Source organism: Erythrolamprus reginae, chromosome 8, assembly GCF_031021105.1.
Source record: "Erythrolamprus reginae isolate rEryReg1 chromosome 8, rEryReg1.hap1, whole genome shotgun sequence".
In the NCBI taxonomy this organism is placed as follows: domain Eukaryota; kingdom Metazoa; phylum Chordata; class Lepidosauria; order Squamata; family Dipsadidae; genus Erythrolamprus; species Erythrolamprus reginae.
This window is the reverse complement of record NC_091957.1, coordinates 5,959,127-5,985,287: the sequence shown is the minus strand read 5'-3', so window position 1 is coordinate 5,985,287 and position 26,161 is coordinate 5,959,127. Positions and strand designations below refer to the sequence as shown.

The following is a 26,161-nucleotide window of genomic DNA, read 5'->3' as shown; positions in this document are numbered from 1 at the left end:
CATGGTACAATACGTTTCATCCCAACTGTGTATTTTTGAAGTAAGTTCTGGAATTGGTTCTTCAGATGCACATTTAATCTGCCCGTTAAATAAACTAAATAATGTACACAATTAAGACTTGGCTTTCTAACATTTTCTGTCCATTCATTTAAAAAAAAATTAGAAAAAAAACTCCAGACCAAACCAAAGCCAATGTAAATGTGACATTTCTCACACGCTACACACACACACACACACACACAAATTTGGCACTACGCAAAATGATTTGCCATCATACTGTGCCAGTTTGGGACTTTGGCAGAGAACGGAGAACATCTTTTAAACATGACACAAGGAGAGATGAATGCCCCTTGACAGTGGACTAGACAAGGAATGGAGTTCATGACAAGAAAATGACACACAACTCCACTCAAGGGTGGAGCCAAAGTAGTTTTCACTGTAGGGCTCCATCAGCCCTTTTGCAGAGCCAAATCCTTAATATGATTAGAATTATTTTGTTGTATTATTACTATGTATATTACTATATACAGTGGTACCTCTACCTAAGAACGCCTCTACTTACAAACTTTTCTAGATAAGAACCGGGTGTTCAAGATTTTTTTGCCTCTTCTCAAGAACCATTTTCTACTTACAAACCCAAAATTGTAACCGGAAAAGGCAGGGAGAAGCCTCCGTGGGGCCTCTCTAGGAATCTCCTGAGAGGAAACAGAGCCGGAAAAAGCAGGGAGAAGTCTCCATGGGGCCTCTCTAGGAATATCCTGGGAGGAAACAGGGCCGGAAAAGGCAGGAAGAAGCCTCCGTGGGGCATCTCTAGGAATCTCCTGGGAGGAAACAGGGCCGGAAAAGATGTGGAGAAGCCTCCGTGGGGCCTCTCTAGGAATCTCCTGGGAGGAAACAAGGCCGGAAAAGGAAGGGAGAAGCTGCCGTGGGGCCTCTCTAGGAATTTCCTGGGTGGAAACAGGGCCGGAAAAGGAAGGGAGAAGCTGCCGTGGGGCCTCTCTAGGAATCTCCTGGGAGATTCCTCCACCCTCCCTGTGGTTTCCCCAATCGCACGCATTATTTGCTTTTACATCGATTCCTATGGGAAAAATTGCTTCTTCTTACAAACTTTTCTACTTAAGAACCTGGTCACGGAACGAATTAAGTTCGTAAGTAGGGGTACCACTGTAAGTTGTTTTTTCTTTCATTTTCACAAAATGGTACCCCTGGACAATACACCGTATTCAAAATACTTATGGATAAATTTTTAAAAAAAACCTTGAATGTAAAAGAAAGAAAGTCCAAATCCTATTACTGGAGGGCTGGAGCAGCTTGTTTTTGCAGAGCCCAATTCAACTGTATTGCAAAGCCCTATCGGCCATCACCTGAAATATTTTCAACGCGTCTTTAAATAATACAATTGGTGGGCTTCACAAATTGGTTTCCACGATGCATTTGAGGAACAAGGTGCCTTCTTTCAAATAAGCGTATTTTGGGGACTGTAACTTGGTCAATGGGACGAATCTGGCAAAGCCGCTGGCCTCATTGAGGTCACTCTCTGGTCTCTGGAAGGAGGCAGAAGTAGGATCCGGCTGGAGAAAGGTCACCAGGTGGTCTCCATGGTCCTGGCTAAGCAACATGAAGGTGAGCTGCAAGGTAGAAGAGAGAAGAGGTGGGGGGAAGAAATTAAGTGAATTTGTGGGATAGGAAGGAAGATTGGCTTTGAAGGCATCTTGCTGGTTCAAGGAGCAAGATTCTTCTCATACCTGGAATGAAGGAGGAACTTCCTAACAGTGTGGGCAATTAACCAGGGGAACATCTTGTCACCAGAAATCATGGAAGAAATCACCAGAAATCGTGGGAGAAATCCAGAAATCACTGAAGGCTTTTAACAAGAGACTGGATAGATTTGTCTGATACAACTTGGCTGTAAAAAATATGACTTCAGCAACCAAGTTGTCAAAGCGTGGAACTCATTACCTGACTCAGTAGTGTCAACCTCTAACCCCCAACATTTTTCCCTTAGACTACCCACGATTGACCTCTCCAGGTTCCTTAGAGCAGTGTTTTTCAACCAGTGTGCCGTGGCACACTAGTGTGCCGTGAGTCATGGTCAGGTGTGCCGCGAAGCTGAGCAAGAGAGAGAAAGAGAGAGAATGAAAGAAAGCAAGAGAGAGAGAGAAAGCAAGAGAGAGAGAGGAGAAAGAGAGAAAGAGAGAAAGCAAGCAAGAGAGAAAGAGAGAAAGAAAGCAAGAGAGAGAGAGAAAGAGAGGGAGGGAAGGAGGGAGAGAGAAAGAGCAAAAAAGAGGAATGAAGGAAGAGAGAGAGAAAGAAAGAGGGATGGAGAGTGGAAGGAAGGGAGAGAAAGAGGGAGAGAAATAGAGCGAAAGGGAGGAAGAGAGAGAGAGAATTTTTTTGTCCAAACTTTTTTTATCCCCCCCATTCCCCCCCCCGCTCAATGTGCCCCATGATTTTGTATATGTAACAAATGTGCCGCAGCTCAAAAAAGGTTGAAAATCACTGCCTTAGAGGTCAGTAAGGGGCGTGCATAAGTGCACCAGTGTGCCTTCCATCCCCTGTCCAATTGTCTCTCCTTATCTCATTTATCTTTTCTTCCTTTCAAATATGTTCACCTATACTTTTACATCTTTTCTTCTATTCTTTTCTTTACCTATATTACTACATATCTATTCTCTTCAATGTGTATTATTTACTGGACTAAATAAATAAATAAATAAAATAAACAATATAGGTTCTCCTGCTTGAGCAGGGGAGCTGGACTAGAAGACCTTCAAGGTCCTTTCCAAATTCTATTCTATTCTATTCTTCTATTCTATTGCCATGCCATTCTACCAATAAATAGAGAATATTTGTAGTTTGGGGTTGAAATGAGTGGTCCTTGGTGCCCCCTAATCTTGGTTATTTTCTTGGAGATATTTCATCACCCAACTAGGTAACATCATCAGTGCAAGAAGAATATTGCAAGAATGCCACTCCCTTCTAGCAACTGATGATGCTACCTAGTTGGGCAATGAAACATCTGCAAGAAAACAACCAAGCTCCTCCTCTCCATAAACACCCATTCCCTTCTAGCACTGATGCTGTTATCTAGTTGGGCAATGAAACGTCTGCAAGAAAACAACCAAGCTCAGAGAGCACCAACTCTTCATTTATGAGTTTGGGGCAAAATCTCTCCTCTGCTGCAGGTGATTAGCAAGACATCCATCTTTGGTTGATCCTGAACTGTAGCTACGGAATGCCAAAGATCTGGGCTACCAAATTGCTATTGATCTAAAGGAAACAGCATGTTAAGAATTAATATACAGTATATATATATTTGGCCACTTATAAACCCTTTTCACAAGTTCACGGATTTTTAATCCAGGGAGATGGCACTCTGGGTTTATGGATTGATTGATAGAAACATAGAAGATTGACAGCAGAAAAAGACCCCATGGTCCATCTAGCCTGCCCTCTATTACTCTTTCAGTCAAATCATATTTTCTCACGTTGCTTCTAATCTTTCCCCCAACTAACCTCAGATTGTGCCCCCTTGTTCTTGGGTTCACTTTCCTATTAAAAAACACTTAAACCCTCCTGAAACTTATTTAACCCTTTAACATATTTAAATGTTTCGATCATGTCCCCCCCCCCCTTTCCCTTCTGTCCTCCAGACTATACAGATTGAGTTCATGAAGTCTTTCCTGATAAGTTTCATGCTTAAGACCTTCCACCATTTTTATAGCCCGTCTTTGGACCCGTTCAATTTTATCCATCTCTTTTTGTAGGTGAGGACTCCAGAACTGAACACAGTATTCCAAACATGGTCCCACCAGCACTCTGTATGATTGATTGATTGATTAATAAGGGGCTTTTTAAATGACTTTTAATTATTAGATTTGTTTTATATTGTGTTATTATTGTTGTGAGCCGCCCCGAGTCTACAGAGAGGGGTGGCATACAAATCTAATAAATTGAATTGAATTGAATTGAATATGCCACCCCTCTTTGAGGACTTGGGGTTTCTTCGGATTGCAGCACCAGTCAAAGAAGACCCACCTGTATCTTATTTTTGTGATGAATTTAAACTATTCGCTCGTTTGAATTCCACCCACTACCCCTTCCAAAGTTCGGGCAGATGTATTTACATCAGATATCCTGGAGAAAAAAATTCTGTCCCTTTGTAGTCTTTGTCAAGACCCATCACCCCACCCTAGTGAATTCGGGCTTCAAAAAATCTCCAAATTCACACCCGCAAGAGTTGCGTTACTCCCCTGCCGGCGATGTTCTTTGCATTGTTTTGATCCCATTCTGTTTTATTTATCTTATCTCGTCTCTTGGGTTTTGAGTTGTTTTGTGTTATGTTTTTTTTAACGTCTATGTCAAGCTGGTCGAGGAGCGGAAGACAAAGCCAAAACATTTTGCCTTTGATTTGTCACTGAGGATTTCCAGGAATGTTGCCAAGTTCTGCTCAAGAGTTGCGGCTGTTTGAAGACTTGGCTTTCACAGGAGATGGTTCACTGCAAAATCTCAGCCATTCGGGTTTTTTTTTCTTCGGCCGGCCTTTGCAATTAGATTGCTTGCCTCTTGTAAACAAAAAACAAAACCCTAGGCCTTGCAATGCATTTTTATTGGTTTCCCCTTGTTGTTACATAGAAACATAGAAGTCTGACGGCAGAAAAAGACCTTGTGGTCCATCTAGTCTGCCCTTATACTATTTTCTGTATTTTATCTTAGGATGGATCTATGTTTATCCCAGGCATGTTTAAATTCAGTTACTGTGGATTTACCTACCACGTCTGCTGGAACTTTGTTCCAAGGATCTACTACTCTTTCAGTCAAATAATATTTTCTCATGTTGCTTTTGATCTTTCCCCCAACTAACCTCAGATTGTGTCCTCTTGTCCTTGTGTTCACTTTCCTATTAAAAACACTTCCCTCCTGAACCTTATTTAACCCTTTAACATATTTAAATGTTTCGATCATGTCCCCCCTTTTCCTTCTGTCCTCCAGACTATACAGATTGAGTTCATTAAGTCTTTCCTGATACGTTTTACGCTTAAGACCTTCCACCATTCTTGTAGCCCGTCTTTGGACCCGTTCAATTTTGTTATTAAGTGTTTCCTTATATTTTTGGGGCCTCTTGTTATAACTCAAGAAAAGGAATAATACACAATGATGTATTTATTCTATGGCTTCTTTTGAACAACAATTGTCTCTCCTATATTTTATATATCTTTTCTCCCATCCATATATCCTTCCTCTACTCTTCATTGATGTATTCTATTCTCGAATCTCTTCTTCTATCCCTTCCCTGATATTTACTACTACACGTTTTTATTCTCTTTAACTTTCAATTTGTATTGGACAAAATAAATAAATAAAATAAAATAAAATAAAATAAAATAAAATAAAATAAAATAAATAAACTGCTGGCTTCATCCATCTAAGCGTACAGCAGTCTTTCATCTTCCCCTCCCAAGCCTGGTTCAACTGCTTCGCGCTGATCCGCGTGTGCTAAAACCCAAGTATCCTATCCAACATCTCAAAATAGAATACAGAATAACAAAGTTGGAAGGGACCTTGGAGGTCACCTAGTCCAACCCAGACCCTATACCATTTCGGATAAATGGTGGTCCAGCCTCTTTCGTCTCTAGCGATGGAGCACCCACAACTTCAGGGGGCAAGTCGTTCCACTGACTGTTTTCTACTGTCAGGAAATTTATCCTTAGGTCTAGGCTGGATCTCTCTTTGTTGAACTTCCACCTATTATGTCTTAGCCTACCCTCCGGTGTTCTGGAGAATAGCTTGTTTGAGTTGAATAGAGTAGAGTGAAGCAGAAGTAGAAGTAGAATAGGGGATAGGATAGGGGAGGGGAGGGTAGAATGGAATGGAAGGGAAGGGGAGGGAACGGAACGGAACAGAATAGGGGATGGAAGGGAAGGGGAGGGGAGGGGAAGGAAGGGAAGAGAAGAGGGGAGAAGAGGAAAGGGAAGATAATGAAAGAAAAGAGAAGAGGAGAGAAGAGAAGAGGAAATGGAAGAGAATGGAAGGGAAGAGGAGAGAATGGAAGGGAATGGAACGGTCAACGACTACTTCAGCTTCAACCGCAACAACACAAGAGCACACAACAGATTCAAACTTAATATTAACCACTCCAAACTTGACTGTAAAAAATATGACTTTAACAATCGAGTTGTCGAAGCGTGGAACTCATTACCGGACTCAATAGTGTCATCCCCAAACCCCCAACACTTCTCCCTTAGACTCTCCACGATTGACCTCTCCAGGTTCCTAAGAGGCCAGTAAGGGGCGTATATAAGTGCACTGATGTGCCTATCGTCCCCTGTCCAATTGTCTTTCCTTAACTCATATATCATATATATTCTCTCCTTCTCTATCTCTATCTCTATCTCTATCTCTATCTCTATCTCTATCTCTATCTATCTATCTATCTATCTATCTATCTATCTATCTGTAGATTGTTCTGAGTTCGGGTTTTGCCCCGTGTAATATTTTGAGTGTCTATGTGTGTATTCTCTTCCATATGTATTGTATATTGGACAAAGAATAAATAAAAATAAAATAAATAAATAAATAAGAGGAGAAGAGAAGAGGGAATGGAAGAGAATGGGAAGGGAAGAGGAGAGAATGGAAGGGAAGAAGAGGAGAAGAGGAGAGGAAATGGGAGGAAATGGAATGTAGAGTAGAGTAGGATGGGATGGGATGGGATATAGAATGGAAAGGAATGGAATGGAATCCTTTCTTCCTTGGTACAGTTTCTGTTCATGGTGGCCACAACAGGCCTCCGACCATTACCTTGTGCGTGAAAGGCCAGGGCAGCAGTGAGTCATAGTCCCCTTTGAGAAGTACGATGAAGAGGGAGATGTGGGTTCCCCTGCCTCTGCCTTCTCCATTCAGGTAGATCCTCATGCACAGTTTGTAACCGTATCGGGAACTGTAAAATGCTGAAAAGAAGGAGAACTTGGAAGTTGAGAAGCAGTTTTATATGGGGAGAGGGAACAGAGGAGGAAGCGAGGAAGGAAAAGGAGGCAGGGAGGGGAGACGAATTAGACGGGAAGGAAGGAAGAAATGACAGGGATTGGAGGGGAAGGGAGGAAGGGAGGGGAAGAGGAAGGGAGGGAGGAAGGAAGGAAGGAAGGGAAAATGATATGGGAAGGTAGGAAGAAAGGGAGGGAAGGAAGGAAGGAGGGAAGGAAAGGAGGGAAGGAAGGAAGAGAGGAATGGGAAGGAAGGGAAATTGGAGGGAAAGAAAGAGAGGGGAAAGAAGGAAAGGGATAGAAAGAATGGTATGGGAAGGTAGGAAGAAAGGGAGGGAGGGAAGGAAGGAAGGAGGGAAGGGAGGGAGGGAGGGAAGGAAAGGAGGGAAGGAAGAGATAGGAATGGGAAGGAAGGAAGGAGAAAAGGAGGGAGAGAGGGAAGGAAGGTAGGGAAATTGGAGGGAAAGAAAGGGAGGGAGAGGAAGGAAGGAGAAGAGGGGAAGGAAGGAACCTTTTTCCACCCTCAAACAAAGCCTCAAAAGAGTTGAGCATCTTTAAGGAACAGCAGACAGATGCCCAAAGTCCTCTTGAACTTTCCCAGCCTGCCTGGTCCTAATACTCAGCCCCATTTCTGAAGCACCCACCCTTCTCCGACCGGGCGCCCTCCAAATGCTCAGGGGTCACGTGACCTCCCTCCAAGAGCTAAACCCCTTCGAATGGGTCAGCTGTGTTGCCCGAGGCTCACCGGGGGACTGGAAGCTGGGGGTCCTGCCACAGATGGCTTCGTAGCATTTCTGATGGACGTCCGTGATCTTCCAAAGGAAGATGCCATTGTACGAAGCTTGCTCGGACGTGTGGAGCCTCTTCCCCAGCCGGAGGAGGGCGGCGTCTTTCTGCGCCAGGCATCGCTGGAGATCTGCCATCTTTGAGAAGAGAAAAGTTCGTGGTTTTTTTCTTTAAAGGGTTTGCCTGTTTTCCGCAGGGAGTTCTCAATTGATGACACCCCCCCCCCATGGGCGTTCCAGTCATGTGGTCACAAAATAAAGTGACCAGATTTAGTTTGTTTTATCATTTTTACCACGGTCATGAGGCAGTGGTGAAATCAATTTTTTTACTACTGGTTCTGTGGGCGTGGCTTGGTGGGTGTGGCTTGATGGGTGTGGCTTGGTGGGCTTGGCAGGGGGAAGGATCCTGCAAAATCCCCCTTCCCTCCCCACTCCAGGGGGAAGGATACTGCAAACTCTCTATTCCTTCCCCACTCCAAGGGGAAGGATACTGCAAAATCTCCATTCTCTCCCCAGTGCAGGGGAAGGATACTGCAAGATCCTCATTCCTTCTCCACTCCAGGGGGAAGGATACTGCAAACTCTCTATTCCTTCCCCACTCCAAGGGGAAGGATACTGCAAAATCCCCATTCTCTCCCCACTCCAGGGGGAAGGATACTGCAAACTCTCTATTCCTTCTCTACTCCAAGGGGAAGGATCCTGCAAAATCCCCATTCTCTCCCCACTCCAGGGGGAAGGATACTGCAAACTCTCTATTCCTTCCCCACTCCAAGGGGAAGGATCCTGCAAAATCCCCCTTCCCTCCGCACTCCAGGGGGAAGGATACTGCAAACTCTCTATTCCTTCCCCACTGCAAGGGGAAGGATACTGCAAAATCACCATTTCCTCCCAAGTGCAGGGGAAGGATACTGCAAGATCCTCATTCCTTCTCCACTCCAGGGCGAAGGATACTACAAAATCCCCATTCTTTCCCACTCCAGGGAAAGGATACTGCAAAATAAAATAAGCATCAACAGAATTCAAGGAAAGTTAGACTTAGCTAATTTGTGACTACGTAGGGATTCTAGGCTGGTCCCTTTTTTGACTCCAACCCCAGGTTCTGCTACTCCTTCTCCCTCACCTGTGATGGCAAACCATTTTTCCCTTGGGTGCCAAAAACGTGTGTGCACATACTATCACGCCTGTGTGAGTGCCCATACCTATAATTCAATGCCTAGGGAGGGTGAAAATTGCCTCCCGTGCCTCCCCCAGAGGCCCTCTGGAGGCCATAAACAGTTTCCCAACTTCTGGTGGGCCCAATAGGCCCATTTTTCACCTTCACCTTCCTTTTTTTAAATCATATTTTTATTGTTTTTCTTTAAGACAGACAGTACAAACAACATTTAACATTTAAAGGAGCTACCATTGCTCCACTAATCATAGAAGTCTAACTAATACAGAAAAAAAAGTCTAACTATAATCAGATCAATACAGAAATACAGTTTATAATACTCTGGTTTCCTATAAAATCTACATCTATATTTCCATTTTTATATTATAGTTCATATAATTAAAATCCATTCTAATATCTATAAATTTTTGTCAATGTATTACTAAAATATCATTTTAATCATGTAATTAAACTAATTAAAATCAATTAATTAAACTAATAAAACTTTTACATCTAAAATTTCTTAAAGTCCTACAATACTATGTAATTATTCAGTTTAAAATCACCTTCACCCTCTAGAGCAGTGATTTTCAACCTTTTTTGAGCTGCGGCACATTTTTTACATATACAAAATAATGGGGCACCTTGAGCGGGGGGGGGGGGAGTGGGGCGGCTAAAAAAAGTTTGGACCAAAAAATTTCTCTCTCTCTCTCTCTCTCTCTCTCTTCCTCCCTTTCACTCTATTTCTCTCCCTCTTTCTCTCTCTTCCTTCCTTCCTCTCTCTCTCCATCCCTCTTTCTCTCTCTTCCTTCCTTCCTCTCGTTTTTGCTCTCTTTCTATCTCTCCCTCCTTCCATGCCTCTCTTTCTCTCTCTCTCTTGCTTTCGTTCTCTTTCTTTCTCTCTCTCTCTTGCTTTCTTTCTCTTTCTTTCTCTCTCTTGCTTTCTTTCTCTCTCTCTCTTTCTCTCTCTTGCTGAGCTTCGCGGCACACCTGACCATGTCTCGCGGCACACTGGTTGAAAAACACTGCTCTAGAGGGTTGCCTGGAGCCTGGGGAGGGCAAAAAGAGCCTCCTCCACCCCCAGAGACCCTCCGTAAGTCAAAAATGTCCTCCCAGAGCCTCCATGTGAGCCAAAAATCAGCTGGCCAGAGCACACGTGTGTGCTGGAGCTGAGCTAAAGCAATGGCTCATGTGCCATCAGATATGGCTCCATGTGCCACCGGTGGCACCCATGCCATAGGTTCACCATCACTGTCCTACACCTTCCCACTGGCTTACCTTCAGCTCTAAGCCACGGATCATATCTTGGTCAAGGCCCCTCTGTCCACGGAAGGCCAGGATTTTCTGCCGAGACGCGGCCATTTCCTTGCTCAGCACAGATGCGATGTTCTCAAAGACCTGCAGCTTGGTCTCTAGCCAAGAGACTCTCTTCACTCTTCTCAAGAGGGTGCACCAGCTCACCTCCCCCTCCTCCACCGGTGATGGCGAGAAGGAGCTCTCTCCCCCGGGATTCTGAATCTTCAGGGCGAGAGGAGCCTTCATCCAAAGCTTGGCGTCTATCAAAGGCGAGTTGCACAAACTGCCCCTTGGGGACGAATTGCCCTTCAGGTGTTTGACGTACTGGAGAAGCAGCAACAGGTGTCTTCCGGAAGCGTTCTTCTCATGAAGTATTTGATCCCCCGCATTGCCCTATCGGGGGGAAAAACACAGTGCTCTTGACCCACGAGAAGGGACTAAGTGCTTTGGTCCTGTTTGACAATATACTGGCACCCACCAGAGGTCCACACCTTGGCAGAGCTACTGATGCTCACAGCTTCCTACTCTTACCTTGAACAAGCATCCAATCCTGACAAATCGGCAGTCTTCATCAACCCTGGGGCAAAGTCCTGAGGGATTCTGTTCAGGAAAGGATAGGCAAAAATGGAAGGAAAGATGAGACGTAACCAAGTGTTGGTTATGACCTATAAAGCCCTTCATGGCACCAGACCAGATTATCTCCGGGACCGCCTTCTGCCGCACGAATCCCAGCGACCGGTTAGGTCCCACAGAGTGGGCCTTCTCCGGGTCCCGTCGACTAAGCAATGTCGTTTGGCGGGACCCAGGGGAAGAGCCTTCTCTGTGGCGGCCCCGGCCCTCTGGAACCAACTCCCCCCAGAGATTAGAATTGCCCCCACCCTCCTTGCCTTTCGTAAACTTCTTAAAACCCACCTCTGCCATCAGGCATGGGGGAACAGAGATATTCTTTCCCCCTAGGCCTCTACAATTTATGCATGGTATGTTAGTATGTATGTTCGGTTTTATAAATAAGGGTTTTTTAGTTGTTTTAGTATTGGATTGTTACATGCTGTTTTTATCAGTGTTGTTAGCCGCCCCAAGTCCACGGAGAGGGGTGGCATACAAATCCAATAAAACAAAACAAACATAAACATATGTGTGTGTGTGTATCTCTCTCTCTCTCTCTTCTCTATCTATCTCTATCTATCTATCTCTATCTCCATCTCCATCTCCATCTCCCTATCTATCTATCTATCTATCTATCTATCTATCTATCTATCTATCTATCTATCTATCTATCTATATTGGCCTGTCTATTTATCTATTGTCTATCATTGTGTATCTTTATCTCTTATTTCTATTTCTATATCTTATGCATCTCTATCTATCTATCTATCTATCTATCTATCTATCTATCTATCTATCTATCTATCTATCTATCTATTTGATTTATATGCCACCCAACTCCCAAAGGACTCTGAGTGGCTCAGAGCAAAATATTACATAAAACCCCATAAATAAAATTTAAAATGATATAAGGCCATAAATAAAACAATTAAAACAGTTACAACCATATACACCTCTAGGTAGGTAGATGGCGAGAGAAAGAAGGGGGTGGATGGATGATAGAAAAACAGATAACAGACAAGAGATACAACGTCGTAAAATGGAAATGTCAACATGCACAATTGAAATACAGAAAATCAGATGAAATTGAAGGGCAGGACCTGATGTCCATTCCTGGTTGTCTCGAGACTATCGACAGCATTCGGCTCCAACAACATCCTGCACACCGTTGCCTGACCATAATTGACCAGGACGTATTCACACGTACGGCGATGATCCTGCAAGATAGATTTTTTTTTTTTTGCAAAAAACGTTTCCCCCTAGAGAAAAGGAATTTGATTTTAATAGGAATTTTAACAGCACCTACAAGGAAGGGGAGATCACAAAACATGGGCATGAAAAGAAGCCTTCCATCCTTCTGAGGTCAGTAAAATGAGGACCCAGATTGTTGGGGGCAATAGGCTGACTCTAAGCCGCTTAGAAAGTGCTATAAAAGCTCTATGTAGTATATGTCTAATTGCTATTGCTATTGTTAGTTTCCTTCCTTCCTTCCTTCCTCCCTTCCTCCCTCCCTCCCTTCTCTCTGTTCTTCCTTCCCTCTGTCCCTCCCTCCCTCCCTTCCCTCCCTTCCTTCCTGTGATGCTGAATGATAGTATATGTCTAATTGCTATTGGTATTGTTAGTTTTCTTTCTTTCTTTCTTTCTTCCTTCCCTATGTCTGTCCTTCCTTCCTTCCCTCCCTCCATCCATCCCTCCTTCTTGTGGTGCTGAATGGTTAGAATTGTAGGCTGATTCTGCCCACTGCTATGAGTTTGATCCTGACCGGTTCAAGGTTAACTCATCCTTCCATCCTTCCAAGGTCAGTAAAATGAGAACCCAGATTCTTGGAGATAATAGGCAGACTCTGTAAACTGTTTAGTGAGGGCTGTAAATCACTATGAAGAGGTATATAGGTCTGAGTGCTATTCCTCCCTCCCCCCTTCTTTCCTTCCTTCCTTCCTTCCTTCCTTCCTTCCATCCACCCATCCATGGTGGTGCAGTGGTTAAAATGCAGCATTGTAGGCTAATTATACTAACTGCCATCAGTTCAATTCTCAACCGGCTCAAGGTTGTCTCATCCTCTCATCCTTCCCAGGTGGGTATAATGAGGACCCAGAATGTTGGAGGCAACAGGCTCACTCTATAAACCATTTAGAGAGTGCTATAAAGCACTGGGAAGCGGTATATAAGTCTGCTATGACCCAACTGGTTGTCCCAGAGGGGTTTTTTTCACAAAAAGACAACTGGACTTTGTTTTTCGAGTTGCCTTTTGGGGAAAAAAGTACTGGTTCGCCTCCCATATTCCATTCCGTTCTTCCTCAGCATGCAATTTGCCAGCCCCTAGCCAATAGGTCTCCTCCCTTACTTCCAAATTGCTCATTGGACCTCTCCAGAAGCATCCTGGTATCCCACAATGCACAGTAAGTTCCAGGATCTCCTCGTTCATGGTGGCCTTGCTAGGACTCTGGAAACAAACAAGGAGACACATCAAATGTCAGAGTGATGAACTCTTGCAATACCATCAATGATTTCTTTAGCAGGGGCATGCTGAGTTAAAAACACGAGCAGCTAACTTCACAAAACTTGTGCGGTTAAAAAACTGGGTATCAGCTCCATTCCAGGGTCTGGAGTTGCCCATTCTTCAGGGGCAAGACCATGGTTTGAATGGTTATATTTTCTTTCCTTCCTGGGATTCTCTTTAAACTTGAAAATTTCTTTTTTTAAGGGCAATTTTGATAAAATGAGGGACTTTTAAAAAAAGTGAAAATGATCTTAAGAATATTATTATTATTATTATTATTATTATTATTATTATTATTATTATTATTTTATTAGATTTGTATGCCGCCCCTCTCCAGAGACTCGGATTGTAGCACGATGGCATAGTTTTGGTAGATAAACAGCAAATAGCCACGAGAAATTGAGATAGCTAATAGCACTTTGAATTCAGGTTCGCCTGGTGCACCAGTTGCGGCCCTATCTGAACCAGGAGTCACTGCTCACAGTCACTCATGCCCTCATCACCTCAAGGCTTGACTACTGTAACGCTCTCTACATGGGGCTACCTTTGAAAAGTGTTCGGAAACTTCAGATCGTGCAGAATGCAGCTGCGAGAGCAATCATGGGCTTTCCCAGATATGCCCATGTTACACCAACACTCCACAGTCTGTATTGGTTGCCGATCAGGTTCCGGTCACAATTCAAAGTGTTGGTTATGACCTATAAAGCCCTTCATGGCACCGGACCAGACTATCTCAGGGACCGCCTTCTGCCGCACGAATCCCAGCGACCAGTTAGGTCCCACAGAGTTGGCCTTCTCCGGGTCCCGTCAACTAAACAATGTCATTTGGCGGGGCCCAGGGGAAGAGCCTTCTCTGTGGCGGCCCTGGCCCTCTGGAACCAACTCCCCCCGGAGACTAGAATTGCCCGCACCCTCCTCGCCTTTCGTAAGCTCCTTAAAACCCACCTCTGCCGCCAGGCATGGGGGAATTGAGATATTCCTTCCCCCTAGGCCTATACAATTTATGCATGGTATGCTTGTGTGTATGTTTGGTTTTACAAGAAGGGTTTTTTAGTTGTTTTAGTATTGGATTGTTACATGCTATTTTTATTACTATTGTTAGCCGCCCTGAGTCTACGGAGAGGGGCGGCATACAAATCCAATAAATAATAATAATAATAATAATAATAATAATAATAATAATAATAATAATAATAATAATAAATAAATAATAAATAATAAATAATAAATAATAAATAATAAATAATAAATAATAAATAATAAATAATAAATAATAAATAATAAATAATAAATAATAAATAATAAATAATAAATAATAAATAATAAATAATAAATAATAAATAATAAATAATAAATAATAAATAATAAATAATAAATAATAAATAATAAATAATAAATAATAAATAATAAATAATAAATAATAAATAATAAATAATAAATAATAAATAATAATGATAAATGCTATTGCTAATTCCATCCCAAGCCTCCATTGCATTCCAATGCCTTCCCTCTCCACCTCCCTGTTTCTGTTGTCTGGTTGCAAGCGGGATGGGGGGGGGGGAGTTGTCAGCCATGACAACAACATTTTGTGAGAGTTTGTCAACTGTTCAGTTTACACATCATGGAGCCCGTACGAAGTTCAATGGAAAGCACGTACCTTTTCTTTGGATAGTAAATTGCCTTCTCCAGCAAGTTTGGAATCTTCCTCTTTACAATCCTGGCCAATGGGGTTGCTATTATTTCTGAGTGAACAGGAAAGGGAAAAAAAAGAAAAAGAAATTCAATTTGGAATCTTTCCAAGGACAATTGGAAAGGGCCTATTTAGTTACATAGGAAGGATCATGTCAGATACACTTTGGCAAAAAGAATCGGAACACAAAATACAAACTTGGAGGACACAACCTTGTAGATGAACATCACTCTGTTGAGGACCTTGGAGTCCTCATATCTAATGACCTAAGTGCCAGAGCCCACTGTAACAACATTTTATTTTATTTTGTTTGTTTGTTTATTTATTTTACTGACCTTTAAGGAACTGTTGTTAGCCGCCCCAAGTCTGCGGAGAGGGGCAGCATATAAATCCAATAAATAAATAAAATAAATAAACCTGGAGAGGTCAATCGTGGATAGTCTAAGGGAAAAATGTTGGAGGTTAGGGGTTGACACTACTGAGTCAGGTAATGAGTTCCATGCTTCGACAACTCGGTTGCTGAAGTCATATTTTTTACAGTCAAGTTTGGAGCGGTTAATATTAAGTTTGATTCTGTTCCGTGCTCTTGTGTTGTTGCGATTGAAGCTGAAGTAGTCATTGACAGGTAGAACGTTGCAGCATATTATCTTGTGGGCAATACTTAGATCGTGTTTTAGGCGACGTAGTTCTAAGCTTTCAAGACCAAGGATTGATAGTCTGCTTTCGTAGGGTATTCTGTTTCGAGTGGAGGAGTGAAGGGCTCTTCTGGTGAAGTATCTTTGGACATTTTCAAAAAGGCACTAAGAGTTGTTAATCTAATCTTGCGTAGCTTCTTCTCTGGCAATGTTAGACTGCTAACCAGAGCATACAAAACATTTGCCAGACCAATCCTCGAATACAGTTCACCCGTCTGAAACCCAAACTGCATATCAGAAATTAATACAATTGAGAAAATCCAGAAATATTTCACAAGAAGAGCCGTCCACTCCCGTGCTGGCCAAAGAATACCTTATTCCACCAAATTTGAAATTTTGGGCTTACAAAATCTAGAGCTACGTCGCCTTTGATCTGATCTAAATGTAGTTCATAAAATCACCAACCACAATGTCCTACCATTCAATGAATACTTAAGCTCCAACCGCAAGAACACACGAGCACACAATAGATTCAAACTCAATGTAAACTGCTCAAAACTCCTTGACCAGGTTAGCTTTGACCCTGGCCACACAGGAAACCAAGTAGGGAAAATTAGAATACAGAATCTAACCTAATCAAATAACCATGATGTAGCGGCAAATTATGTGTGCCGATCCCAGTAAAGCGGCCTTTTGCAATTGACAGATGGAGATTTTGTCAATTCCAATGGCTTTCAAATGTCCGCTGAGATCCTTTGGTACTGCGCCCAGCGTGCCAAGTACCACTGGGACCACTTTCACGGGCTTATGCCAGAGTCGTTGCAGCTCGATTTTTAGATCTTCGTATTTCACTAATTTCTCTAGCTGCTTCTCCTCAATTCTGCTGTCTCCTGGGATTGCGATGTCGATGATCCATACTTTCTTTTTCTCCATGATCACAATGTCTGGTGTGTTATGCTTCAGAATTCGGTCAGTCTGAAGTCGGAAGTCCCACAGTAGTTTTGCTTGCTCATTTTCGACCACTTTTTCGGGCTTATGATCCCACCAGTTCTTTGCCACTGGTAAATGGCAGTTCCGGCACAAGTTCCAGTGGATCATCTGTGCCACAGCATCATGTCTATGCTTGTAGTCAGTCTGTGCAATTTTTTTGCAGCATTTAATTATTATTATTATTATTATTATTATTATTATTATTATTATTATGTAATTTCCATGGTTCAAAAAAACCAGAGCTGTTGAGAAGTCTTAAGGGATTTATTTCTTTGCTAAAATGGCTTTCCCACTATGGTGAAAAAGCAGACAAGGATGTGAGGTGAAAAGACAACAGATTTGTTTGTTTTTTTTAGTTCACCAGGAAAGTTGGTTTTGTTTTCCTTTCCTTTCCTTGCTTTAATCTGGTTTAATCCACTCGACGGATCTGGTTTAATCCACTCGATGGGGTTGCTATGAGAGTAAGGCAGAGAGGAAGCGGAATGAATTGCGTAAGATCGTAGTAGACATTTCTATGATGTGTGCAAAAAAACCCCCAAAACAAAACCTTGTTTAACCTCTCCAAAGCCATCCTGAAGTTTTTTTGCCAGGTTTGGGTGCAAGATGTGAAAGGGGGGAATCAATTAGGTCCTGTTGACTAAACAATGTCAGTTGGCAGACCCATGGGGGAGGGCCTTCTCTGTGGTGGCCCCGCCTCTTTGGAATCAACTACCCCCGAGGTCTGAAAAGTTTTGAAAACTTGGTTTTGCCGGCAAGCTTGGGGGCCGTGAGAATCGACACCTGTCAGTCCAGCCGAGGCACGGATTGATTGGGATGTTTGATGTATGACTGTAGTGATTGTATGGCTGAGCATTTATTATGATGAAATGTTTTTTTATTATTATTATTATGAAATTTAATTCTTTATTATTATGAAATGTTTTTTATTATTAAGGAATGTTTTAATCTGATTATCACATTGTGTTATAATCTATTGCTGTAAGCCGCCCGAGTCTTCAAGGAGTGGGCCGCATATACATGCAATTAATTAAATTAAATTAAATTAAACACTACTTAAGTGGAGCACGCCGTCGGATCTAGCCGAAGCCTGGTTTGTCTATCAGTGATGATCCCAAAACCTTCTAATTCTGTTAGAAACATAGAAACATTGATGGCAGAAAAAGACTTCATGATCCATCTAGTCTGCCCTTATACTATTTCCTGTATTTTATCCTAGGATGGATATACTGTATGTTTATCCCAGGCATGTTTAAATTCAGTCACTGTGGATTTACCAACCACGTCTGCTGGAAGTTTGTTCCAAGCATTTACTACTCTTTCAGTCAAATAATAGTTTCTCACCTTGCTTCTGATCTTTCCCCCAACTAACCTCTGATTGTGCCCCCTTCTTCTTGGGTTCACTTTCCTATTAAAAAACACTTTCCTCCTTAACCTTATTTAACCCTTTAACATATTTAAATGTGTCGATCATGTCCCCCCTTTTCCTTCTGTCCTCCAGACTATACAGAGTGAATTCATGAAGTCTTTCCTGATACGTTTTATGCTTAAGACCTTCCACCATTTTTGTAGCCCGTCTTTGGACCCGTTCAATTTTATCCATGTCTTTTTGTAGGTGAGGTCTCCAGAACTGAACACCGTATTCCAAATGTGGTCTCATCAGCGCTGTATACAATGCATATTCTAATGCATTTTCTAATTCATTTTCTTCCATTGAGTTAATTTTCAAATGAAACAGAATGGAATAGAGCTGAAAGGGACCTTGGAGGTCTTCTAGTCCAGCCCTCTTCTCAAGGCTTGTTTAAATTCAGTTACTGTGGATTTACCAACCATGTCTGCTGGAAGTTTGTTCCAGGCATCTACTACTCTTTCAGTAAAGTAATATTTTCTCACGTTGCTTCTGATCTTTTCCCCAACTTACCTTGTGCCCCCTTGTTCTTGTGTTAACGTTCCTATTTATCCTTATTTAACCCTTTAACCTATTTAAATGTTTCGATCATGTTCCCCCCTTTCCCTTCTGTTACTCAGTTTGCTATTTTCCCAGTATCCCAGTCCACCTTGATTTCTCTCCCTAGCAGTAAGGTGAGATGGTCCTTCTCCATTCAAACAGAGGCGGGGAGTCAATGGATGTTTGAACGATCCCGTCGTTCTTGCAGGAGGCAAAAACAGCTGCCAGGTCATGATGCTCAGCTGACAGATGCTGATGTCAGTCACGGAGGCAATCTGGTCTCCATCTTTTGAACAGGATTGAGCAGCGCCCTAGGACAGGTAAGCTGACTGCTTCTCTGGCTTCTTTCGTTCACCATTGCCGTCCCTTGGCTCTACCTTTTGACTGCCTCTCCACCCTCCTCTTCTTCTGACTTCCCCCACCCCTTCCTGGTCTCTGCCCTCCCCCTTCCCCGCTTCATCACGTGTCTTTGCAAAAAAAACAACACCGAGACTCACCGCACCATCCAGGCGGTGGAATAGGCAGCCCCGCGGAGGTTTTGCAGGTCGACCGTGCTGTGACTACAGAGGTCTTTCGGCTCCCGGGAATTGACACGGATGCTAAACGGAGAGGCTTCTTTGGGTCCATCCAGAAGGGAGCAGGCAGGCTGGGGAGGAGGACCGCAGCTGCTGCTGCTTCTGTGCCTGTCGGCCATCCGCAGCAGCTCCTGTACAATGAGAGGGGAGGGAGACAGAGAGAGGGAGAGAAGGTGAGAGAGAGAGAGAAGAGAGAGGGGAAGAGAGAGAGAGAAGGAGAGACAGGGAGGGAGAGAGAGAGAAGGAGAGAGGAGAGAGAAAGAGAGAGAGAGAAGAGAGAGAGGAGAAGGAGAGAGAGAGAGGAGAGAGAGAGAAAAGGGGAGAGAGGAGAGAAAGAGAGAGAAGAAAAGAGAGCAAAGGAGAGAAGGAAAGAGAGAGGAGAGAAAATGAGAGAGAGGAGAGGGAGAGAGGAGAGAGAGAAGGAGAGAGGGAGAGGAGGAAAGAGAGAAGGAGAGAGAGAGGAGGAAAGAGAGAAGGAGAGAGAGAGAAGGAGAGAGAGGGGGAATGAGAGAGAGAAAAGGAGAGAGGAGAGAGAGAGAAAGAGAGAGAGAAGGAAAGAGAGAGGAGAGAGGAGAGAGGGAGAAGGAAAGAGAGCAAAGGGAGAAGGAAAGAGAGCAAAGGGAGAAGGAAAGAGAGGAGAGAAAATGAGAGACAGGAGAGGGAGAGAGGAGAGAGAGAAGGAGGGAGGGAGAGGAGGAAAGAGAGGAGGAAAGAGAGAAGGAGAGAGAGAGAAGGAGAGAGAGAGGGAATGAGAGAGAGAAAAGGAGAGAGGAGAGAGAGAGAAAGAGAGAGAGAAGGAAAGAGGGAGAGAGGGAGAGAGAGGAGAGAGGCAGGGAGACTGACTTCACTGCGGTGCTGCCCCAGCAATGCTCAGAAAGAGACCCCCTCCCTACGGACCGAAGTGTTTATCTCTGGCCTGCTGAGGCTGACTTGAAAGCCCGCAAGATTTCATTCCTTCCAAGGATGCTGGGCTGGGCTGAACAGTAGCCACGACCGAAAGGCTTGAGGCAGCTGTGACAGGAAGTTACAGAACCAGCCTTTGAATTCCCCCGAAAAAACACAGCGATGACGCCAAGACGCCGCAGTGCAGAGGGCAGGAAAGACGAGCCGGCAATGAATCAAGGGGCCACCACAATCCAGCAAAAAAAAACCAACAACTATGAAAAGAGATTTCTCCTCCCCATGGGATTGGGAGACCAGGAGTGGAAGAGGATGTCTCAGGCTTTGCAGAAGGTAGAATAGAATAGAATGGAATGGAATGGAATGGAATAGAATAGAACAGAGATTAGAATAGAATAGAACAGAACAAATAGAGTTCTTTATTGGCCAAGTGTGATTGGATACACAAGGAATTTATCTTTGGTGCAGATGCTCTCAGTGTCCATAAAAGAAAATATAGATTTGTCAAGAATCAGGAGGTAAAAAACACCTAATGATTGGTGGAGATAAGGCAGAGTTGGACCCTGATTTTGGCCCACCTGTCAGCGCCCCAAGTAGCACCTGAGAAATAAATCAGATCCCAGTCCATTTCTCTCATCCGAGGTTTGATTTATTGACGTAGAGCCATGTTGCTTACATTGTAGCCATACCGCAACTAACCTCCTCCCAGTGCCCCACCCAGGATAAGGTTCACCCCTCGTCTCTCCACGCCCGTAAGTTCATTACGTGGACCAGTCCGCTTGGCAGGAATTCCACCGACCTCCTTCGTACATCCGTTGGTGCAGAACAAAGGATGACCTTAGACCCTAAGGAAGGAATTTGCTGTGGCTAGCAACTTTCCCCCTCGTGCAACCACCCATGGCGGTACCCTTGATACTATTCTACTGTGGCAGGCCAGTCCCTAACTCCAAATGATGGCTTCGGCCTGACACCACCTTGTATAGCGAATTATTATTATTATTATTATTATTATTATTATTATTATTATTATAGAATGGAATGGAATAGAATGGAATGGAATAGAATAGAATAGAATATTATTGGCCAAGTGTGATTGGACACACAAGGAATTTGTCTTGGTGCATATGATCTCAGCGTACATAAAAGAAAAAGAGACATTTGTCAAGAATCATGTGGTACAACGCTTAATGATTGTCATAAGGGTCAAATAAGCTGCTATTATTATTATTATTATTATTATTATTATTATTATTATTATTATTATCATCATCATCATCATCATCATTATGTGCTTTGTCCCAAGCATATAGCATCAATAAGAAAACAACAACAACAATAATAATAATAATATATCAACAATAACATCATCATCAATACTTCAACAATACAACACAGCAAATGAGATCACTATGCTGGATTTCGTATTTCTTATTATTATTGTTATTTGTTGTTGTTTGTTGTTGTTGTTATTATTATTATTATTATTATTATTATTATTATTATTATTATTTTAATTGGAACAAACTTCCAGCAGACGTGGTTGGTAAATCCATAGTTACTGAATTTAAACATGCCTGGGATAAACATATATCCATCCTAAGATAAAATACAGAAAATAGTATTAAGGTCAGACTAGATGGACCATGAGGTCTTTTTCTGCCGTCAGTCTTCTGTAAGCTGGGTTTTGCTGCTTGTTAAGAAAAACAAACAAACAAACAGGTTTTTTGCAAAACACCCAGCAACCCAGTATCTATAGTTTTGCAAAACACCCAGCAACCCAGTATCTACAGCTTTGCAAAACACCCAGCAACCCGGTATCTATAGTTTTTTCAAACTGTATCGGTTTCCACCTACACAAGGGACTGCTTTGCAAATATTTCGGCTGCAGATTGGCTGTCTAAATTAAGGGATCCAGGGGTTTGAGCCTCGAGTTCAGTGGCAGCCACATCCTCTTGTACTTGGGGGGATGTTTTTAAAGCCTGCACTGTATGCTTGGCGAAGGATGGGCTGGAAGGGATTTACCAGAGGAAATAGGTCAGCAGTGGAAAGTACCGAAAAACTTATTGTTAGTTTCGACTTGCATTTTTGAGGCCACAACTCCACACTTCAAAAGTTGCTGCTGCTGCTGCTGCTGCTGCTGCTGCTGCTGCTGCTGCTGAAATCAGCGTTGCTTACCTCTTTGGAAGGGCTGATGCACAGCCCTTTCTAGGAGATAATTTGGATTTTTGCACAGGTAGCAACAGCAATGTCAATATTGAGCCCAAAAATTGACGTTGCTGGGTGAAGAGAAGGATTTAGGGGTAGTGATTTCTGACAGTCTTAAAATGGGCGAACATGGTAGGGAAAGCAAGTAGAATACTTGGCTACATAGCTGGAGGTATAACAAGCAGGTAGAAGGAGATTGTGACCCTGCTGTATAGAGCACTGGTGAGACCACATTTGGAATAATGCTGTGTCCAGTTCTGGAGAGCTCACCTACAAAAAGATATTGATAAAATTGAACGGGTCCAAAGATGGGCTACAAAAATGGTGGAAGGTCTTAAGCATGAAACTTATCAGGAAAGACAAAGTAACTGAATTTAAACATGCCTGGGATAAACACATATTCATCCTAAAATAAAATGCAAAATTTGAAAAAAAATATCAAATCATAGAAACATAGAAGTCTGACGGCAGAAAAAGGCCTCATGGTCCATCTAGTCTGCCCTTATACTATTTTCTGTATTTTATCTTAGGATGGATATATGTTTATCCCAGGCATGTTTAAATTCAGTTACTGTGGATTTATCTACCATGTCTGCTGGAAGTTTGTTCCAAGGATCTACTACTCTTTCAGTAAAATAATATTTTCTCATGTTGCTTTTGATCTTTCCCCCAACTAACTTCAGATTGTGTCCCCTTGTTCTTGTGTTCACTTTCCTATTAAAAACACTTCCCTCCTGGACCTTATTTAGCCCTTTAATATATTTAAATGTTTCGATCATGTCCCCCCTTTTCCTTCTGTCCTCCAGACTATACAGATGGAGTTCATGAAGTCTTTCCTGATACGTTTTATGCTTAAGACCTTCCACCATTCTTGTAGCCCGTCTTTGGACCCGTTCAATTTTGTCAATATCTTTTTGTAGGTGAGGTCTCCAGAACTGAACACAGTATTCCAAATGTGGTCTCACCAGCGCTCTATATAGCGGGATCATAATCTCCCTCTTCCTGCTTGTTATACCTCTAGCTATGCAGCCAAGCATCCTACTTGCTTTCCCTAGTTATCTAGTTATACATATTACTACAGTGGCCAGACTAGCATTCGCACAATGGTGGAAAAATAATGACATGCCACATGATGGACTAATATTAGAAAAGATTAGAAGCTGCGCAGAAATGACCAAACTAACTATGGAACTTAGGAACAACGAAGATTCTGTCTTTTATAATTGCTGGGACTCTTTCTACTGCTGGGTAGGGGGAAAAAAGCGGGGGGGGGAGAGAAGAAAATATGATTAATTCACAATTGTGATTGTATGTATACAAAAATAACAGTCTGGTGTTCATTCTATTTTAGTAAAAGTATGAAATATGATATTTACGAAAACCAAACCTATCTACTTATAATTTTTCTGCTATTTCACACTCAACTTTATCTCTTATTTATATACAATGTAATTATTTAACTATATTATATCGGGATATTGAGAATATTCATAGCACAACTTATGATCATAGATCTGCCGTTCACCCGCACAACCTTTTAAATGTATTTTCCGTTGTCATTGTATATTGTATCTTGTCTATTGATGTTTATATGTTGTTATGTCTTTGTATATAGTCTTGTAAATAAAAAATATTATTAAAAAAAAGATAAAATGCAGGGAATGGTATAAGGGCAGACTAGATGGACCATGAGGTCTTTTTCTGCCGCCAGTCTTCTATGTTTCTATGAAATGTTTGCTCAGTCCATTTCAGTCTTATTTTACAACATTTCTGGCCACTGCGGTGAAGTGAATCTGTCAGGCTGAAGCCATTGTTTGATTTGGAGACTTTGGCCTACCACATATTATGCATTCGACTGTATTCGTGCTGTGGGGATTTAGGAGGGGTTGGCGCATAACATGAGGGTCGCCCAGAAAGTAATGCACTGCATTTCCCCCCACCAGCCTACAGTAATGGTATGAATGCAAAATATACAGTACAATGATACCTTGTCTTACGAACTTAATTGGTTCCAGGAGGAGGTTCGTAAGGCGAAAAGTTCGTAAGACAAAATATTGATTCCCATAGGAAACAACGTAAAATGAATTAATGGGTGCAAGAAAAAAAAACCGCCGCCACCTTTTGAAACAGCCGGGCGCTTCTCAGTGTTCTCCCAATGCCGAACCCGGAAGTTCGGCAAAGGTTCGGGTTCGGGTGGCTGCCCAGAAGCCCCACCGCCCAGCTGTCACCTTTTGAAACAGCCGGGGGGCTTCTCGGCATCCACCCAAACCCGAACGCCAAACCCGAACTTTTGCCGAACTTCCAGGCCACCGAGAAGCCCTGCGGCTGTTTCAAAAAGTGACAGCCGGGCGGCGGGGCTTCTGGGCAGCCACCCGAACCTGAACTTTGGCCGAACTTCCGGGTTCGGCGTTTGGGCGGCGGGTTCATAAGACGGAAAAAGTCCGGAAGAAGAGGCAAAAAATGTCTGAACCCCAGGTTCGTATCTCCAATTGTTCGTATGGCGAGGGGTTCGTATCACGAGGTACCACTGTATTTGAATTGTAAGGAGTGTGTTTGTAAATTTTGCGTTTCTTCAGACAGATAGCGTAGCTGCAGCCCTGTTTCAAAATGGCGTGTGTAAGTGATTTAATTAATTTAATTTATTAGATTTGTATGCTGCCCCTCTCCGGAGAGTCGGAGTGGCTAGTGATGGATGTTGATGGATGTTACAAGCAGCGTGTCGTCATTGAATTACTCACTGCAGAGAAAGAAACTGTTAGGAACATTCACAAACGTTTGTGTACAGTTTATGGAGAATCTGCAGTCGACAGAAGTATGGTGAGTCACTGGACACAGAGGGTGAGGCCATTAGAACAAGGAGTGGTACCGACAGGGCATACACGCCCTTGTGTCTCGCTGGAGGAAGGCCATAGAACGGGACAGAGATTATGTGGAAAAATAGGGAGTATAACAGAAACATCATTCTTCCTTGTCTGTAAGTTTCATTGTGTTCAATAAATAATTGTTGAAGAAAAAAATGTGGTGCATTATTTTCGTAGATTCTCAAGGTCATCCTTTCATTGACACCTGCCTGGAAGTTGATGGGAGTAACAAACACATTGGCATGAAGGTATGAGTAAGGAACTTGTGGGTGTGGAAGCAAGGGAATGAACTTTAAACTGGGTGGAAGAAAGCCTTAGATTCGGGTTTCTCACAGATGTGCCAACATGGCTCTGCTAATAAATTGGAACATTGAGGGATGCTATGATTGAATTTCGGATGCTCTTTGAAACCCTGACAGAATCATTGCCATTATTAAGTTAGGCACCCACTTGCTCAGTGATATCTGCCTTCTCCCTTGAGTTCGCTGCTGAGGAGGTCATGAACGGGGATCAGACAACGTTGGGACAAAGCAATGGCCATAAGTGTGAACAGTTGCCAAGCTGGTTTTGATCATGTGACCATGAGGATGCTACCATGGCTGTTCAGTGTAAATTTGAATGATTATAAGTCAAGGTGTACCTGTATATGAAAAAGACCCGTCTTGACTATTGCAATGCGCTCTACATGGGGCTGCCCTTAAAAAGAGCTCGGAGACTGAAAATAGTCCAGAATGCAGCAATAGTCCAGAATGCGACCAGTTAGGTCCCACAGAGTGGGCCTTCTCCGGGTCCCGTCAACTAAACAATGCCGCTTGGCGGGACCCAGGGGAAGAGCCTTCTCTGTGGTGGCCCTGGCCCTCTGGAAACAACTCCCCCCAGAGATTAGAATTGCCCCCACCCTCCTTGCCTTTCGTAAGCTACTTAAAACCCACCTCTGCCGCCAGGCCTGGGGGAATTGAGATACCCTTTCCCCCTAGGCCTTTACAATTTTATGCATGGTATGTCTGTATGTATGTTTGGTTTTTTATTATAATGGGTTTTAA

General features: G+C 42.9%; 1 protein-coding gene across 2 annotated transcripts; it reads right to left on the bottom strand.

Annotated features, from left to right (window-relative positions):
* Window positions 1-1,290: 1,290 nt before the first annotated feature.
* TRAF1 (TNF receptor associated factor 1) lies at window positions 1,291-20,269 on the bottom strand. Of its 2 annotated transcripts, XM_070758699.1 has the most exons (10): window positions 20,050-20,269; window positions 19,075-19,283; window positions 14,975-15,059; window positions 13,162-13,260; window positions 11,918-12,034; window positions 10,743-10,811; window positions 10,194-10,604; window positions 7,726-7,903; window positions 6,799-6,947; window positions 1,291-1,628 (listed from the first exon to the last, which is right to left on the bottom strand). In XM_070758699.1, exons 2-10 carry the CDS (start codon window positions 19,269-19,271, stop codon window positions 1,410-1,412), a joined length of 1,524 nt encoding a protein of 507 aa, XP_070614800.1. In that variant the 5' UTR covers window positions 19,272-19,283; window positions 20,050-20,269; the 3' UTR covers window positions 1,291-1,409. The 2 variants fall into 2 exon arrangements, with proteins under 2 accessions (XP_070614800.1, XP_070614801.1); XM_070758700.1 differs by lacking the exons at window positions 13,162-13,260; window positions 20,050-20,269 and having other exon boundaries at window positions 19,075-19,711.
* Window positions 20,270-26,161: the final 5,892 nt, after the last annotated feature.